The sequence below is a fragment of the Mirounga angustirostris genome, unplaced genomic scaffold (assembly GCF_029215605.1).
Source record: "Mirounga angustirostris isolate CCGP_5_RB_7025 unplaced genomic scaffold, mMirAng1.0.hap1 SCAF_11, whole genome shotgun sequence".
NCBI lineage: Eukaryota > Metazoa > Chordata > Mammalia > Carnivora > Phocidae > Mirounga > Mirounga angustirostris.
This window is the reverse complement of record NW_026991719.1, coordinates 13,490,098-13,507,312: the sequence shown is the minus strand read 5'-3', so window position 1 is coordinate 13,507,312 and position 17,215 is coordinate 13,490,098. Positions and strand designations below refer to the sequence as shown.

At 39.0% G+C, this 17,215-nt stretch overlaps 1 protein-coding gene across 12 annotated transcripts in view; it reads right to left on the bottom strand.

Moving 5' to 3' along the window:
- Window positions 1-835: 835 nt before the first annotated feature.
- REPS2 (RALBP1 associated Eps domain containing 2) overlaps window positions 836-17,215 on the bottom strand; it is a 221,350-nt gene continuing 204,970 nt past the window's right edge. For all 12 annotated transcript variants that reach the window (XM_064573814.1, XM_064573817.1, XM_064573818.1 and 9 more), the window contains one exon: window positions 836-6,486. Coding sequence is in view for 4 of the 12 variants with exons in the window: in XM_064573817.1 (XP_064429887.1) it covers window positions 6,418-6,486 (69 nt within the window). In the remaining 8 variants the exon portion in view is untranslated. The remainder of the gene's footprint in view (window positions 6,487-17,215) is intronic.

Here is a 17,215-nt window from a genome sequence, read left to right as displayed (position 1 = left end):
AGAGCAGCAGTTCAGTAGTAGTGGGCACCAGTATCACGTGGAGGGCTTGTCATCACGAACACTGCCAGGCCCACTCCCAGAGTCCCTGATTCAATTATTCTCCAATGATAAGTTCCCCAATGATGCTGATACTGCTGGTCCAGGGACCACATTTTGGGAACCACTTGCCTAGAGGACCTCAGATCTCTTTTATCTCCAAAATGATCCTCACCAGCGCTTGGGAAAGGTCAGGGTCAGGTGATCTCCAGTGCCCAAGTTTATGAGCCAGATCACAGAAGATTTTTTCCAGAGTTCATTTGGTATTCAGAACTACTAGATTACTAGAAATATCCCATGTGTAGTCCACCATATGCATTCACCATACAGAATAAAACCCCCATATGATAGGAAACTGGTAGACTCCTAAAATTATTCAAATTTTAAAAGTAAGAAACTGCAACTGGGATGACAGATTACTTGGTGGGGCTCTCAAGCCCACTCTTCCTGAGCCCTCCCCCTTTACCCCTACTCTAGCTAAGGATGTGATGATGGGAACATTTTTGAACAAAAAGAATACTGACAGGATGAAGCAAATTACCTGGACCCCACATTAAGTCAAATTTTCAATTCAGTCGTTCTTTAAAATGCACTGTTAGGCATGATCTCCCATGATCGCCCAGCGTTGACCCTGTAAAGATGTTTAAGGGCCTACCTCAGATCACTAGGAGGTAAAAATAATAAAATCTCAGACTTTAAATGGGAAGACCTCCAACTCTTTCCCACGGCACTTCCAGGAAATGCACAAGATCAAATGCAGGCCACAACATATCGACACCAAGACTCCATAAAAGCACACTTAGTTGTCATACATTTATTTTTAACATAGCACCTCAGTTTCACATCGTGTACATTTTCCAAAGTTGGAGATTTTTAATCTACTATGTTCTTCACAGACTTTCCAACAAGTGTGAAAAAGAGGCAGTAAGGTTAGCATCTACAAGTCACAATCCAATATAGGTCACCCTATATTTATGTTTAAGATCAATATACATAATGTTCCCAAGGCCTAGCAAATGTGTAAGACTCTGGCTAAGTAAAATATTAACACAACTTGTTAGCACATTATGAAAAGACAGAAGGCATCAAATATATACTTTGCTGTTACTCATTTTACTGTTCAATGTACCTGTAGTGAAAAAATATACACTTTTACTCTCAAGGTTAAAATAGACCATCACCTCATTCTCTCTCCTGGCCCACTGTAATGAAGACCAAAATGGCCCTTCCTGCCTCTGGCTTTCTTGAACATATTTGCGATGAAGACAAAAAGAATGGCAGTGCTAAAGAAAAGGGTACACCCGGTTCCCAAGATAGGTACAGGTGAATTCCTCATACAAGTTGCCTTAAGACAAAACAAAAACAACAAAACTCAGCTGATTCAATCGCCCTATGATGGGGTGCTTGCATCCAACTGCACCGCTCTTGAGGGCAGAGCTCTGTGAAGGACCTTCAGGATCCAGTCCTGTTGTCCAACAGAGTACTTTAGCAGGACGTAACTGGTCGCTGAATTTCCCTAGTGTGGCCCTCAAATCCCAATACAAGCCCTCTTGAAAGTCCCTTGTCCTCTGGTCTTCAGAGTCTTAAGCCCATTTTCTCCAACTTCCCACAGCCATGAACTTAAATTAGAGCAAGACAGGAGAACTCACAAAACACAAAAAAATAAACATTTTCCAATTGTTAAGAACACAGCAAGTCTTCTGTAACTAGAACAAGTCCTCTCAGTTGAAACCCTGCCTTCATCATCATGTAGGTTAGCAAATGTAGACAGTAACTATCTAAGCCTAAAAGCAATTGTGTACTCAGCATCCCTTGCTCACATTAACAGACTGGCTGTTTCAGGGAACACCTGTAAGGCAACCTCTGAACGCCTATTTTTGAGGAAGGCAGCAGCTCTTAGACTCTGTGCTGCTTTTAAAGTCTGTCCTCCATGTCTGTTCTTACAGCTGCTCTAGGGAGGGTCATAAAACTAGATGCATTTCTCACTGCAAACAGGCAAAGTGGGGTGGCGCACAGAGTAAGACTCACACGCAAACTGCCATCAGTGACTGAGCTGTTGGCATTGGTGGGCAGTAGCCTTCAGCCTGTGCCAAAAGAGGAGATGCCACCTCAGAATTCCAAAAACCCAAATCCCCACTTCTACTAGGAACTTGAATTACACTAAGTCATGATGCAAAAAAAGAACATAACAAAACACCCATCACTAAAGTGTAAATTCAAGAGATCCTCTGAAATCAGAGTTTTCAAAAGAGTACACTTGCAACAGAATAAGCCAGTTGGAAAGAGAAACCAAAGTCACTAGTGTTCTATTTATTTAACTAGAGGAGAAAGAGACCTTCCTTTTTCTAACTGATATTACATTTTGTTCATAATGTTTAAACCACAAGCTACTAAGTCTTACTTGTCAATAATATGGGAAGATCTGGTTGCTATGATATTGGGAATTCTTTTTTTTTATACTTTCAAAATCACATTCTTTTTGTGATGTTTAGTCAGGAGGTGTGATTGTAGTTTGTGTTGAACAAATGTTTTCAGCTGTAAGGTGTTATACTGTAACAGATCTTTCCAACTACTGCTTAGAAGAAGACATTTGCAAATGTCTGTCTTAATTGCAAGAAAAACACCCATTCGATTTTCTTATTAATCTTCTGAGTACAAATCTATTATTACCATGGTTGAGAGATCATTTAAGAAATAGACAAATTATCATTTATAAAGAGACTATAGAATCAAGTCACATATTAAGAGAAGAATGCTTTATGATAGTTCAGACACTGGTAGGAAATCAAAGAAAAATGCATGTTTTTGATTACTCCCCCTGAAATATGCTGAAATCGAACATTTGCAACCCACATAACTAAAGATATATCGAAGAAAACCGTAACTTACTACATATTGAGTTCATTTCCATCGCAGGAGTCTATTTGAAAAACAAACCCCCGTAAGGAATCCAGGAATGGAATCCATTCAAAGCAACAACTGTCAAAAGTTCTGCCAAGAAACTTGGAGTAATTTATTGCATCATGAAAGGTGAGGTGTTCAGAAGAACAAATAGTTCAATCATATTCTTCCCTTCAGATTTTATTTTTTGCTTCAATCCAAGAGAAATATCTAGATCTAAAACTCACTGAAACATGTTTTCATACTTGAAGACTAAGTAAATAAAGTTCAACATGGTAAACAGAAGAAACCCTCCTAATCTATTTTTAGTATTGCTAGAGGCTAGAGGACTTGACTCAGAATCTGTAAGATCAGCTGGCATTCCAACTCTGCCAGTAGTTATCTCTCTACAGATTCTTGGGCTAGAAAATGTAGTTTCTGATGGCCTTGGTTTCCCCACAAGCAAACTGCAGGGGACGGGTACAAGTGCTCTCAGCTCTGACATCCTCTTCTCCAAGGAGAGTAAAATGGGCATAGCTTCCAGCTAAGATGTCTCCCCTCCCAACCAGGCCCAAAGCACTTGCCTAGTATTTATAAAGCAGTTAGATCTTTCCAACTGAAACAAGTGCAAGTATCTGCCTTGATTACAACAGCATCTCCATTCCAGAAATCTACCTCTTGGTTGTACTTCATGTCTGCTGGACAGGGATGTGGCAGAAGTAATACACCACTTACAAGAGACACTGAGGTACCCCATTAGCCCGCTATCAATTCCTACTGTGCTTTCATCATGGGACTATAGGACCCCTTTAGAGGAAGACCACTTAACAAGTTTATGAAGCCCCCACAGATGGGGGCAACATCGACATTATGTCCACTGAATTCTGCCCAACGAGTGGGTCTAGTTTTGGAGAAGTTTTATAGAACTTCTATAATGGTGATTTCAGTCCCAGCCTTCCTGTAAATCACATTGAAGGCTCACAGAAACATACAGGAGCTATAATCCTAAATTAAAAGTGCACATTCTGAGAAAACAGAGACATGGAAGAAGAGCACTAGTCAGGTAATAATAATAGTGTATATTGGTTTTTTTTTTTAACCCACTTCTAAGCAACTAATACACTATGGTCACTGTTAAGTGCAGTCAAGGAGGGCACGTATTGCATGGAGCACTGGATGTTATATGTAAACAATGAATCATGGAACACTACATCAAAAACTAATGATGTAATGTATGGGGATTAACATAATAAAATTTTAAAATGTAAAAAAAAAAGAAAGCTGAGTATAGACATTGATGTGTGCTTTAATGCAATGCTCATCTCAAAATATCGGTGAAACTATGCAACTCATGGGACTTTAACTGTCCAATGTGAGTTTGGTCCTTTAGTGAAGACCAAGCCAGCTAAACAAAACCCCAACCTCCTAATTTGTCTCACTCTGGCACTGACTTGATGGGGGGAAAACATATCAATATTTTTTTTAAATGTATACTAAAGACTAACATTCCTGAGCTCATATGCCTCCTTACTGGACATGCAGTGCTATCTCGAGGGAGCGCACAGGTACTGGAAGATGAGGAGATGGAGCGCACACGCTGTTCTTTCCCGGGCGGAATGTAACAAAAGCTAAGCATGCTGTGGAATGTCTGCAGCAAGGACATTGCTGATAAAAATAGCTTTAGCCCCTCGATCTCAGGACATGGGAAAAGAGGTTACGTCAAAAATCTGCACTGCCCATTCATAATCTTAGGAAGGGTTTAAAATGACTCCAAACCCCTCCCAGAGGGACAGAAAAGGCTACCCAAAAGGGAAAGAAAGGGGGAATAGAGAAATAGTTTAAGTTCTGGGATTTTCAAAATCAAATCAATTCAAAATCTTTTAATATGCACAGGATAGAATCAACAATTTGTTTTTCTTTGGGAAAACATCATCTGATTGAGCCTTTCTCTTCTGCCATTAAGCTATTGATAAAGCTTGCAAATAAACTAAGGAAGCATTAAATAAACACCTCCTTATTCTAAAAGCTGTCAACTCTACTGAAACTGAAGGCTTAATCCCACACTGCAAACCTATCCTAAACCACCTCAAAAAGGACCCCAGGCACACCCCACACCTCTACTCTAAGAATGGGTAAATTAGCAAAATACACGAGAGAGAGAGAGAGAGAGAGAGAGAGAGAGAGAGAAAGAGAGCATTTCTTGTAATCAGTCTCTCAAAGTGATGTGAAAGCGGGCATGCCCTGATCCCTGTGGGGGTCAGTCACTTCCCATATTCAACTTGAGCTTTCAGGAGCAGTGGGTGATCAAAACTTCCACAGGATACTGGCTTCGGCAATTTGAGCTCATGGTTTTACATCACATACACTGGAGTCAGCTGGGCTCCACTGGACGGTACATAAACCAATCACTTCCCAAGGGTACACTTCACAGAGAACAAACAGTTGTATATCCAGAGTGAAGATCGGTTTTCTTTCATTAGTCCTTTATACTCAATACAATCACAATCCAGGTTAAAATAACAAAGACAAAAATAACTACCAGAGTTGTTGGATTGCTGGTAACAACCATTTCCCCTTCTTCTCCAGGGTGAATACCTGGGTTCAAGCAACAAATATTTAACAGTCCAAACAGTCTCTTCAGCCTTTCACATCTGATGTGTAGTTTCCAAATTCATGCATTTACAAACATGTTATCCCATGCAGGATAAAAGTAGCGATCTGGCAACTATTTATTTAATTTGATCGAGTGAGGCGGTTAAAGTGGATTGCTCTTACCCAAAAATTTACATGAAAGGACTGAATTCTGTGAGTTGAAGGCCTAACTGGGCCAAGTTAAATAGATCATTGACAAAACTTCCACTTTACAGAGGTGCAAAGACCCAATAAGTCTCTGCCATTTAACAGAAAACAATAGTTATGTATTATTTATAGCTAGATACAATGTCAAAATGGCACTAGAGAAGCAATTTTTGGCATATGGTGGCGGAGGGCACGGAGCCTGTCTAAATCTGATGCTCTTGTTTTAGTTTTTGCTTTTATTATCATCATGCCAAAGACTATCCAGTTGGAATCCCAATTATTCAGGAAACCAAGCTACTGTATTTGATATACATACAAAAATAAAACAAGCATCCTGAAGGTATTGGCTATGAGGTTTTATACAAATCATAAATTCTTTAAATAAATAATGCTCTAAATTGTTTTTAATTGCTAGAAGATTGGTTTTTGGTAAGGAGCAACATCTAACAACTTGAGGAAGTACTTAAGAATGGGAGATAAATTCCACTGAAACTATAATTTCAAGTGTGAGAATCAGTTGTATTTTTTCCACCAGAGTAAAACATACAAGTGAAGTACAAGAGAAAAGGAAATATGGATTATATTCCGCTGCTCGCAGCTTTTCACACAGTCTTGGACACCTATGACAAGTAGTTGGGTTGAAACATTCAAAGGAAAGATCTTGGCAGAAAAAGTCACCCACTGTTACTTGAGTCTTGGGGGTTACAACACAGTGACTGGACGAAGTTGTTCCAATTGGTTTTCCAACGCAATCCGTTCTTGATGAACCTCCTGATTTGTACAAAACAGAGAGAAGGAAACAAAAAAGCAAAGGGGTCATTTCCTGGGTTCATCCCTACTTCATCAGATATTAAAAAGAAACTTGTAAGCAGACCCACAAACACTGAAGTACCACATGATTCTAGGGCAAGCAGACTAGAAGGCATCATATTTACAACTGGTGACTAGACAGAGGCGGCTTCACAATTTGTCATCTCGCAGCTCCTCTCTGAAGATGAGGAAATGAAACTGACTGACGCCACCCCTACCTCAATCTCACTGGCAGTGTTAACAGGATCAGTGGCTGGCAGAAGTCGATGTTAAAAATCAAAAGACAAGAGGCTGGGAGAGAGCAGAAAAGCAAAAGCAGAATACTAATACTGAGAGGTGAGCCAGCAGGACTCAATTTCTAGCTGCGATCTCTCATTTCTAGTCCAGCACCACACCCTGCCGGGTCTGAGGGATGAGCAAATGCACTGGCCATCCCTCTGCCAAAATCTCATCTTGGCTCCTGCACAAAACACAGCTGAGGGTATGACTGCATGGCTAAAGGCAGGGAGAAAGAAAAACAGGATCAGCCATCTGCTATTTGGGAATTCAAACTTTCGGCCCTAAAACAGATTTATTGGCAGGAAGAGAGGGGACACTTAAAGACATTCGTAAGTAGAATCAGTTAAGATGGGAAAGAACTCTGTAGAAAGGCTTAATTCTGAGATACCCCAGAAGAATTAACATGCTAACAGTCCAAACAGAGTTCAGCAAGCATTTGTTCACCCTCCCCCACTACCCAGCCATCTAAGAGTCTTTGATTAACTGTATACTATGGGCCAGATTCTGCTCTAGATGTGACAGTACCAGCAAAGAACAAGATGGATCAGACCAATGCCTTCATAGGCTTTATTCTCAAATGGCTAGAGGAAGACAATAAAGAACAAGATACTTTCAAAAGGAAATAAATAAGATGAGGTAATAGAGGAATCTGGAAGACAGGTGGAACAGCTGGTCATGGAAGGCTTCTCAGAGGTGATGCTATCTGAGCAGAGACTTGAATGAACTGAGGGGTGAGCCATATGAAGACATGGGGGAAGGATATTCAGGGAGACAAAATGGCAACTACGGGGGCGCCTGGGTGGCTCAGTCATTAAGCGTCTGCCTTCGGCTCAGGTCATGATCCCAGGATCCTGGGATTGAGCCCGCATTGGGCTCCCTGCTCCACGGGAAGCCTGCTTCTCCCTCTCCCACTTCCCCCTGCTTGTGTTCCCTCTCTCGCTGTGTCTCTGTCTAAATAAATAAAAAATTTTTTTAAAAAATGGCAACTACAAAGGCCCCAAGGGAGGGAATAAGTTTGGTGTGTTTGATACCAGAAAGGCCTGTGTGACCAGAGGAGAGGGAGCCAGGAAGACACTGGCAAGAGCTGAAGTCTGAGAGTTAGGCACAGACCTTGTGGACAGAGTCAGGAGTGTGGACACCATTCACAGTACAGGGGGATAGCATTGTGGGTTTTGAATCAGGGAATGTATGTGGCTTAATTTAGAATTTAAAATGTTCACTCTAGCTACTGTGTAGACAGTGGATTATAGAGTAGGGCAAGAGCGCAGGCAGGGAAGAGTTGCAAGGTTACTGCATGGACCCAGGTGAGAAATGAAAATGGCTCTGATCAGGGTAGCAGCCATAAAGATGGCAAGAACTGGATGAATTCTGGTTTTGTTTTGTTTTGTTTTGTTTTTTTTAATTTAGAACTGATAGGACTTGCTGATAAAGTTGACGTAGAAAAGAAGGAAAGAGATTTGTGATCAAGCAAGTGGGTGGTTAGTAAGTGGTACTGAGAACAAGATTAGATGAGAAATAGGCATTTCAAAGGGACGGTTGGGAATGAAGCGTCTGAGGTGTGTATTAGATATATTAAGAGAATATGTTGAGTAAGCAGTTGTAATTGCACGTCCAAAGATCAGAGGTAAAAGAAGTAAGGTTTGAGACATAAATTTAGGATCACCAGGCTATGGATGATCTTCAAAGCCCTGAGATTGTGTATCATCTAGCAAAAGAATACAGACAGAGGTTGCAGGTGAAAGATGGAACTGAACATACACAGCATACTCATTCCCTACTAGAACTCCACTAAAACAATGAAAAAAAGTTTTTTAAGTCACAAACACACAAGAACAAGAAAAACAAAAGGGAAGAAGTGATACCAATACAATTTGCAAGCAGGAAGGCAAACTGATGAATGGTAAATGACTCAGCAAATCCAAGCAAAATAAATGTGGGCATTCTACCAGTTGTTACATTGCTGCATGGTGGGGTTCGTCTGTAAAGTGACCCAAGTACCTCTTTATTCAAGGGGCCTGCATCTGTAAACTGACTTAGTCTGGAAATTGATTGACAGGCTGTGACTAAAGCTCTATTTTGATGATTCTTCAGACTTCTATTCACGTGAGCTAGAACATTTTCACTCATACAGATCAAGAAGAGAAAACTAAACCTAAGCTAAGCATAGCGACAAAACAAGAACCAACTTGATTTTACACAGAAGAGTTCCTGAAAGACTCAAGCTGGCAGTGCCAGATACCTACGTAAGTGGAAGCGGAAGAGGGGAGGAGGATGGCTAGAATAAGTGTTGGGTGAAAGTCTGCTTCAGAAGCAATTAGCTCCCCAGCTTCTTCCTGCTACCGGGGCAGAATACTGAAGATTTATTCCTTGAAAAGGTAAAACACAGGGCCTCTTGATTAGCAGTACAGAGACACAGCTGAGGACAAGATACTGGACTGGAACTAAGGAGATTAAATGAATATCCTAGATACTGAGACCCACAGCCCTCTCCCTCCACTGAACCAGGTCTTTCCCTCCATGTAGGAGACTTAAAAAAAAAAATCTCTCTGGAAATTCTATCAGATTAAAAAGAAAGCACCAATGATACTGCCTTGGGAGGATCCCCAACTATACAGCCCAACCAGACTGTAAGACTGAAGCTCAAAGTTGACAAGCCCCACAACATGCTATGCACTTCCAGGGAGCATTTGCATCCTCCTCCTAAATATAAGCAAAGGACCATCAGATATTGAAGGAAAGCATCTAATAAGAAATACGTAATAGTAAAATAGAAAAGTATTCAGGAAGAAAAAAACTACCATTAATAAAAAATATTACAACAATGAAATGAGAATAGGATATCTTTAAAAAGAAACAATTAGAGAACAAAAAATGAACTCTTGGTTAGTAAATAACAGTTTGAAAACTTAAAATTAAGTAAGTCTCCAGAAATGGACAAAAAGACAAAAATAAAGAGAAGGACAGAAAACAGAAGATAAAATATGAAAATATTAGAATACCAACAAGCTAAGAGTTCCAAAGTCTGAAAAATATCAGCAAGCAAAAACAGAGAAAATGGGCAGGGGAGTGGGGGGGGTGGGGAAGAAACATGGAGAAAATACAACAATAACAAAAACCAAGAAAACCCTCAGAACTGAAGAATATGGGTTTCCAAATTAAAAGGGCTTACCAAGAAGAAAGAACATTGTATGAAAATGATCTACACCAAAGCAAAGTAAGAGGGGAGAAAAACAAGAAATAAAACACACAAAAAAACAAGTTTGTACACAAAGATTCATAAAACAGAATGAACTTTGACATTTTAAAAAATAATCTTTTTCATTACATGGTAAGAGTGACTTTTTTTTTAGCGTACAGTTCTATAAACTTCAACACATGTATGTATTTGTGTAACTGCCAACAACCAAAAAGCTCCCTGGTACAACTCACTGATCTATAAACCTTCACCTTCACGCACAACCCCTGGCAACTACCAGTCTGTTTCCCAGCACTATAGTTTTGTCTTTTCAAGAAAGTTAAAAAAAGGGATCAAACAGTATAAAACCTTTCGACCCTGGCTTGCCTCACTCAGTGTAACGTCTTTGGAGTTTCATCCAAGTTGTGTGTATCACTACTTTTACTGCCGAGTGCTATTTCATTGTGTGAATGTACCACACTTGACCTATTCATCCTCTGAAGTACATCTGGGCTGTTTCCAAGTTTTGGCCATCACATAAAACTGTTATGAACATTCATGTACAGACTTTTTAGTGAACACAAGTTTTCATTTCACTGGTGGATACCCAGGAGTAGAACTGCTGGATCACATACTCAGTGCATATATAACGTCCTAAGAAACTGCCAAATGATTTTTCAGAGTGGGGTACCATTTTGCATTCCTATCAGTGCATGAGAGTCCCAGTTGCCAGCACCCGGTATTGTCATTATTTTCTGTCTTAGCAATTCTACTATACATGTGGTGGTACAAGATCACAGTTTTAATTTGCATTTCCCTATGGCTAATAATGCTGAGTTCTTCTCACGTGTTTATTTGCCATCCTTATATCCTCTTTGGTGAAGTGTCTGTTCAAGTCCTTTGAGTTTTTGGAGTTTTGAGAGTTCTTGAGTTTGGAGAGTTCTTTATATAATCTGGATACAAGTCGTTTGTCAAATATATGGGTTGCAAATATTTTCTCCCAGTCTGTAGCTTGTCTCTTAATTCTCCTGACAGTATTCTAGGCAGAGCAAAAGTTTTTAATTTTGATGAAGTACAATTTAATTTTTCTGTTCTAGGTTACGCTTTTGGCATCATTTCTAACACCAGGTCATGCAGATTTTTTCCTATCTTTTCTTCCAAAAGTTTTACACCTTTATGTTTTATGTTTTCATCTATGACCCACTTCAAGTTAATCTTTGTATAAGGACTGAGGTTTCAATCAAGGTTCGGTTTTTTTTTCCACATATGGAGGACCCATTGTTAGAAAACAACTGTTGAAAAGACTATCCCCTTTCTCAATGAATTGATGTTGCACCTTTGTCAAAGACGGAATGGCTATATTCATGTAGTCTACTTCACAATCCTCTATCCTGCTCCACTGATCTATGCATCAATCCCTCCCCCAAGCCCATATTGTCTTGATTACTGAAGCCTGATACTAAAGTGATTCCTCCAACTTTGTTTCAGCTATTCAAGTTCCTTGGCCCTTACATAAAAATTATCAGATTAGCTGATCTATACCTACAAAAAGTCCTGCTGGCACTGTGATTGGTATTGTAGTGAAACTATAGATCACTTTGGAGAAAAGTAACATCACTACTATGTTAAGTCTTCCAATCCACAAAAAGCAAACATGTCTCTCCATTTATTTAGGTCTTGGATTTCTTTTAGGAGCACTTTATAGTTTTCAATATTCACAACATATGTGTTTTGATGAATTTATATGAATTGATACCTAAGTATTTCATTTGGAGGAGGGTGGCAAGATATCGTGAATGGCAGTGTTTTTCATATTTCTGTTACCAATTGTTCATTGCTTACATAAAAGAATATGATTGGTTTTTGTGTGTTGACCTTGTATTCTGTAACCTTCACAAACTCAATTAGACAATGAAAATGTAAAAACCAATTCAATTTGCAATAGTGTCACAAAAAATTAGGAATAAATTTAAGAAAACACATGTAATATGTGTACACTCGGAACTGCTAAGAGAAATTTCACAAGATATAAATAATTAGAAGATGTACTCTACTAACAGATTAGGAGACTCAACACCGTTTAGATTTTGATCCTCCTTAAACTGATCTATAGATTCAAACGAATCCAATCATAAGCCTGGCAGGCTATTTTGTAGCAAATGACACAATGATTCTAAAATTTATATGAAAGAAGGGGCCCAGAATATCCAAAGGAATCTTGAAAAAGAAGAGCACGTTGAAAAATTTATACTACCTGATTTTCTTACTACAAAGTAACAGTAATCACGATTGTGTGCTACTGGTGTAAGAATCAACAAATAGATTAAAGGAACAGAGTAAGAACCCAGGGGCACCTGGGTGGCTTAGTTGGTTAACCATCTGATGCTTGATTTCGGCTCAGGTCATGATTTTGGGGTTGTGAGATTGAGCCCCATGTCCAGCTCTGTGCTCACTGTGGAGTCTGCTTGAGATTCTCTCTCTCCCTCTGCCCCTCCCCCATTGGCGTGCTCTCTCTCAGAAAAAAAAAAAAAAAAAAACAGAAATAAATCAACACTTATATGGTCATTAGACTTTTCACAAGGGGACCAAAGTAATCCAAGGAGAAAAGAAATTCTTTTCAACAAATGGTGCTAGGTTAGATATTGATATAGGGAAAAAACAAACCTTGACCCTAATCTCAAACCATACACAAAACTTCACTTGAGGTGGATCACAGACATTGGTGCAGCCACTATGGGAAACGCTATGAAAGTTCATCAAAAAATGACAAAATTATCAGGAGTAACATCAGCATCATGGCTGTATAAGACATCCCTTGTCCATGTCCCTCTGCCAACAACAACAGTGCCAAAAAAAATCTGGCTTTCATTCATGGGCAAAGTGCCTTTGTGTGAGCTGTGCGATCCAGCACCATACATAGACCAAGAGATCCACCCAGCCATGTATTGGGTAATAGGCACACAGACCTCAGTCCCAGCTCTGGACCCTGCACTGGCTTCTGAACCAGCTCTAGTCCCTCTTAGCCACCATCTGGGAGTCTATGGAAAACACTGTTTTAGACAATCACCCATGGATGACAAAGCCTTGGTGGAAGTCCAAATTTCCAGGAGAGAAGTTCTAGCACAATGCTAGAGCAAAAAAAAAAAAAAAAATAGTAGTTTGGATGCACTGGAGGACATAAGAGGAACTGTAAGATTTTACTCATATCACCCTCCTCCACAAGGTAGCACAGCTTAGGGCCAAGAGAGATCTTCTCAGCCCATGATTTCTCCCATGGGAGAAACAGGAGTGTGTGGGTACACACCCACCTTCCCCAGCTGTGTGGGACACTGCCAAAGAGGCTCAATTCTCTCTTGCCCCGTCCAGAGTACTGAATTATAAACTGCATGACCAAGAGGCAGAAAGTAGCTGGGAGAGCGGCAGACAGGACCCTCAGAAGGTATTAAAGGAAACATGGACCCTACAAAATGTGTTGCGGGACTCATCAAGAAGCCTACTCATGAGCTTCTGGGGATCCTCCAACTGCCCACAGGATACTTTTCAGCATACCTCTAGCCTTACCCTCTCTCTCTCTCTCTCTCTCACACACACACACACACACCTATCCTGTACCAGATACCTGTTCACACTCCCTAGGCAGCAAACTTTGGCAGGTGGCTGGTGAGCACATGCATAAAGGCTGTGCTGGCTCAAATCTGAGGGTCATGGAGAGACCACAAAATTGAGCTTTAGTGCCACCTTTGGGAAAACAAAAGAGAGGCTGCTAGCACTTGGCCTGGTGTTTTGCAGGATCAGAAGGCATATAAGCTTAATAATTCTTCCACAAGAGGGAGCAAAAAATGTCAAGCAGCTACATTCATAAAAGGTCTGAGAAAGCCTCAGAATCCCTAGCAGGACTGATGAAACGTACTTGTCTCCTGAAGGCAGTTAATAAAGACTGAAGGAAGTGACCGCTACTTCAAATACGAAGACAGCAATGCAAAATTTCAAGGAACATGAAAAATTAAGGAAACATGACACCAACAAAATATTGCAGTAATGTCCAGTAACCAAACCCAAAGACATGGAGATGTGTGATTTACCTGCTAAAGAATTTAAAATAGCTGTCTTAAGAAAACTCACTGAGCTACAAGAGAACACAAAAAGACAAAATCAGGAAAACCAAATTATACAAACAAAATGAGAAGTCTAACAAAGAGACAGAAGTCATTAAAAAAGAACCAAAGAGAAATTCTGGAGCTGAAGAATGAATGAAAGGAAAATTACAATAGAGAGCAAAAACATCAAAATGGATCAAACAGAAGAAAGAGTCTATGAGACAGAAGACAGAACTTTAAAATTATACAGTCAGAAGAGAACAACAACAAAAAATAATCAAAAAGAGTGAAGAAAGGCTACATTACCTATAGGGTACCATCAAAAGAAATAATATGTGATTTGCTGGACTTCCAAAAGTTGGAAAGAGAAGGGGGCAGAAAATGTATTTAAATAAATAATGGCTGATGAGAGATATGGATACAAGTCCATAAAGCTCACAGACCACCAAACTTAACTTAAAGAGATCCTCTTCAAGATTCATTATAATAAAACTGTCAAAAATCAAAGAGACACGATCTTAAAAGCAGCAAAAGAAGTTTGTAACTTACAAGCAAAGCCCCAAAAGGCTCTCAGCAGATTTCTCAGCAAGCACCTTACAGACAGGCCAGGAAAGAGTGGGATAATATATTCAAAGTGCTAAAAGAAAAAAAATGTCAACCAAGAACACTCTATTTGGCAAAGTAATCCTTCAGAAATGAAGAAGGATTAAACACTTTCCCAGAAAAACAAAGTTGAGTGGGTTCATCAACATTAGACCAGCCTTGCCAAGAAAGGCCGAAAGGAGTTCTTCAAGCTGAAATGAAAGAATGCTAATCAGCAACATGAAAACATAAAAAAATACAACATACTGGTAAATGTAAGTATATAGTAAGATTCAGAATACTCTAATACTGTAATATGATGGGGTGTTAACCACTTAACTCTATTACAAGGTAAAAGGACAAGAGAATCAAAAATACCTATAGCTATTTACAAATCAATCAATGTGATACATCACACATTATCAAGAGGAAGGATAAAAACCCTATGACTATCTCAATAGATGAAAAAAACACATCTGACAAAGTACAACATTCATTCATGATAAAGACTCTCAACAAAGTGGGTTTAGAGGTAATATACCTCAACATAATAAAGGCCATCTAATGAAAAACACACAGCTAACATCATACTCAATGGTGAAAAACTGAAAGCATTACCTCTAAGATCAGTAATAAGATGAGGATGTTTACTCTCACCACTTTTATTCAACATAGTACTGGAAATCCTAGCTGCAGCAATCAGACAAGAAAAAGAAATAAAAGGCATCTAAACCAGTAAAAATAAAGTAAAACTGCCACTATTTGCAGATGAGGATATGAGACACAGAAAACCCTAAAGACAGCACCAAAAAAATATTAAAATAAGTGAATTCAGTGAAGTTGCAGAATACAAAACTAATATATAGAAACCTCTTGCGTTTCTAAATACTAAAAATGAAGTAGCAGAAAGAGAAATTAAGAAAACAATCCCATTGACATTTGCATCAGAAAGAATAAAATAGCTAAGGATAAAATTAACCAAGGAGGTGAAAGACCTGTACTCTGAAAACTATAAGACACTGATGAAAGAAACTGAAGATGACAAAAACAAATGGAAAGATATTCCATGCTCATGGATTGGGGGAACAAATATTTTTTAAATGTCCATACTACCCAAAGCACTCTACAGATTCAATGCAATCCCTATCAAAATACCAACAGCATTTTTCACAGAACTAGAACAAATAATCCTAAATTTCACATGGAACCACAAAAGACCTCAAATAGCCAAAGCAAACTTGAGAAAGAAGAACAAAGCTGGAGGTATCACAACCCCAGATTTCAAGATATACTACAAAGCTGTAGTAATCAAAACAGTGTGGTACTGGCACAAAAACAGACACATAGATCAAAAGAACAGAATAGAGAGCCCAGAAATAAACCCACACTTATAGGGTCAATTAATCTATGACAAAGGAGGCAAGAATATCCAATGGGAAAAAGTCTCTTCAATAAATGGTGTTGGGAAAACTGGACAGCTACATGCAAAAGAATGAAATTGGACCACTTTCTTACACTATACACAAACATAAATTCAAAGTGGATTAAGACTAAATATGAGACCTGAAACCATAAAACTCCTAAAAGAAAACATAGGCAGTAATCTCTTGGCTATCAGCCTTAGCAACATTTATGGATATGTCTCCTTAGGCAAGGGAAAATAAACTAATAGAGCTATACCAAAATAAAAAGCTTTTGCACAGCCAAGAAAACCATCAGCAAAAAGGCAACCTACTGAATAAGGGAAGAAGATATCTGCAAATGATTTATCTGATGAGGGATTAATATTCAAAATATATAAAAGACTTATACAACTCAATACCAAAACAAAACCCAATCCAATTAAAAAATGGGCAAAGGACCTAAACAGACATTTTTCCAAAGAAGACATACAAATGACTACCAGACACATGAAAAGATGTTCCACATCACTAGTTATTGGAGAAAGGCAAGTCAAAATCACAATGCGATATCACCTTACACCTGTCAAAATGGCTAGTATCAAAAAGATATGAAATAACAAGTGTTAGTGAGGATATGAAGAAAAAGGAACACTCATGCACTGTTAGTAGGAATGCAAATTGGTGCAGCCACTATGGGAAACAGTATGAAGGTTCCTCAAAAAAAGGAAAAAAACTACCATATGACCCAGTAATTCCAAAATTCAGTGTTTATCCAAAGAAAATTAAAAACACTAATTCAAAAAGATATAGGCACCCCTATGTTTACTGCAGCATTATTTAAAATAGCCAAGATACAGAAGCAACCCAAGTGTCTATCAATAGATGAATGGGTAAAAAAATGTGACACACACACACACACACACACACACACAGAGGAATATTACTCAGCCACAAAAAAGAATGAAATCCTGCCACTTGCAACAACATGGATGGACCTAAAAGGTACAATGCTAAGTGAAATATGTTAGACAGAGAATGACAAATACCATATGATTCCACTTATACATGGAATCTGAAAAATAAAACAAATGAACAAACAAAAAAACGGACTCTTAAATACATAGAACTGGTGGATGCCAGAGAGGAGGTGAGTG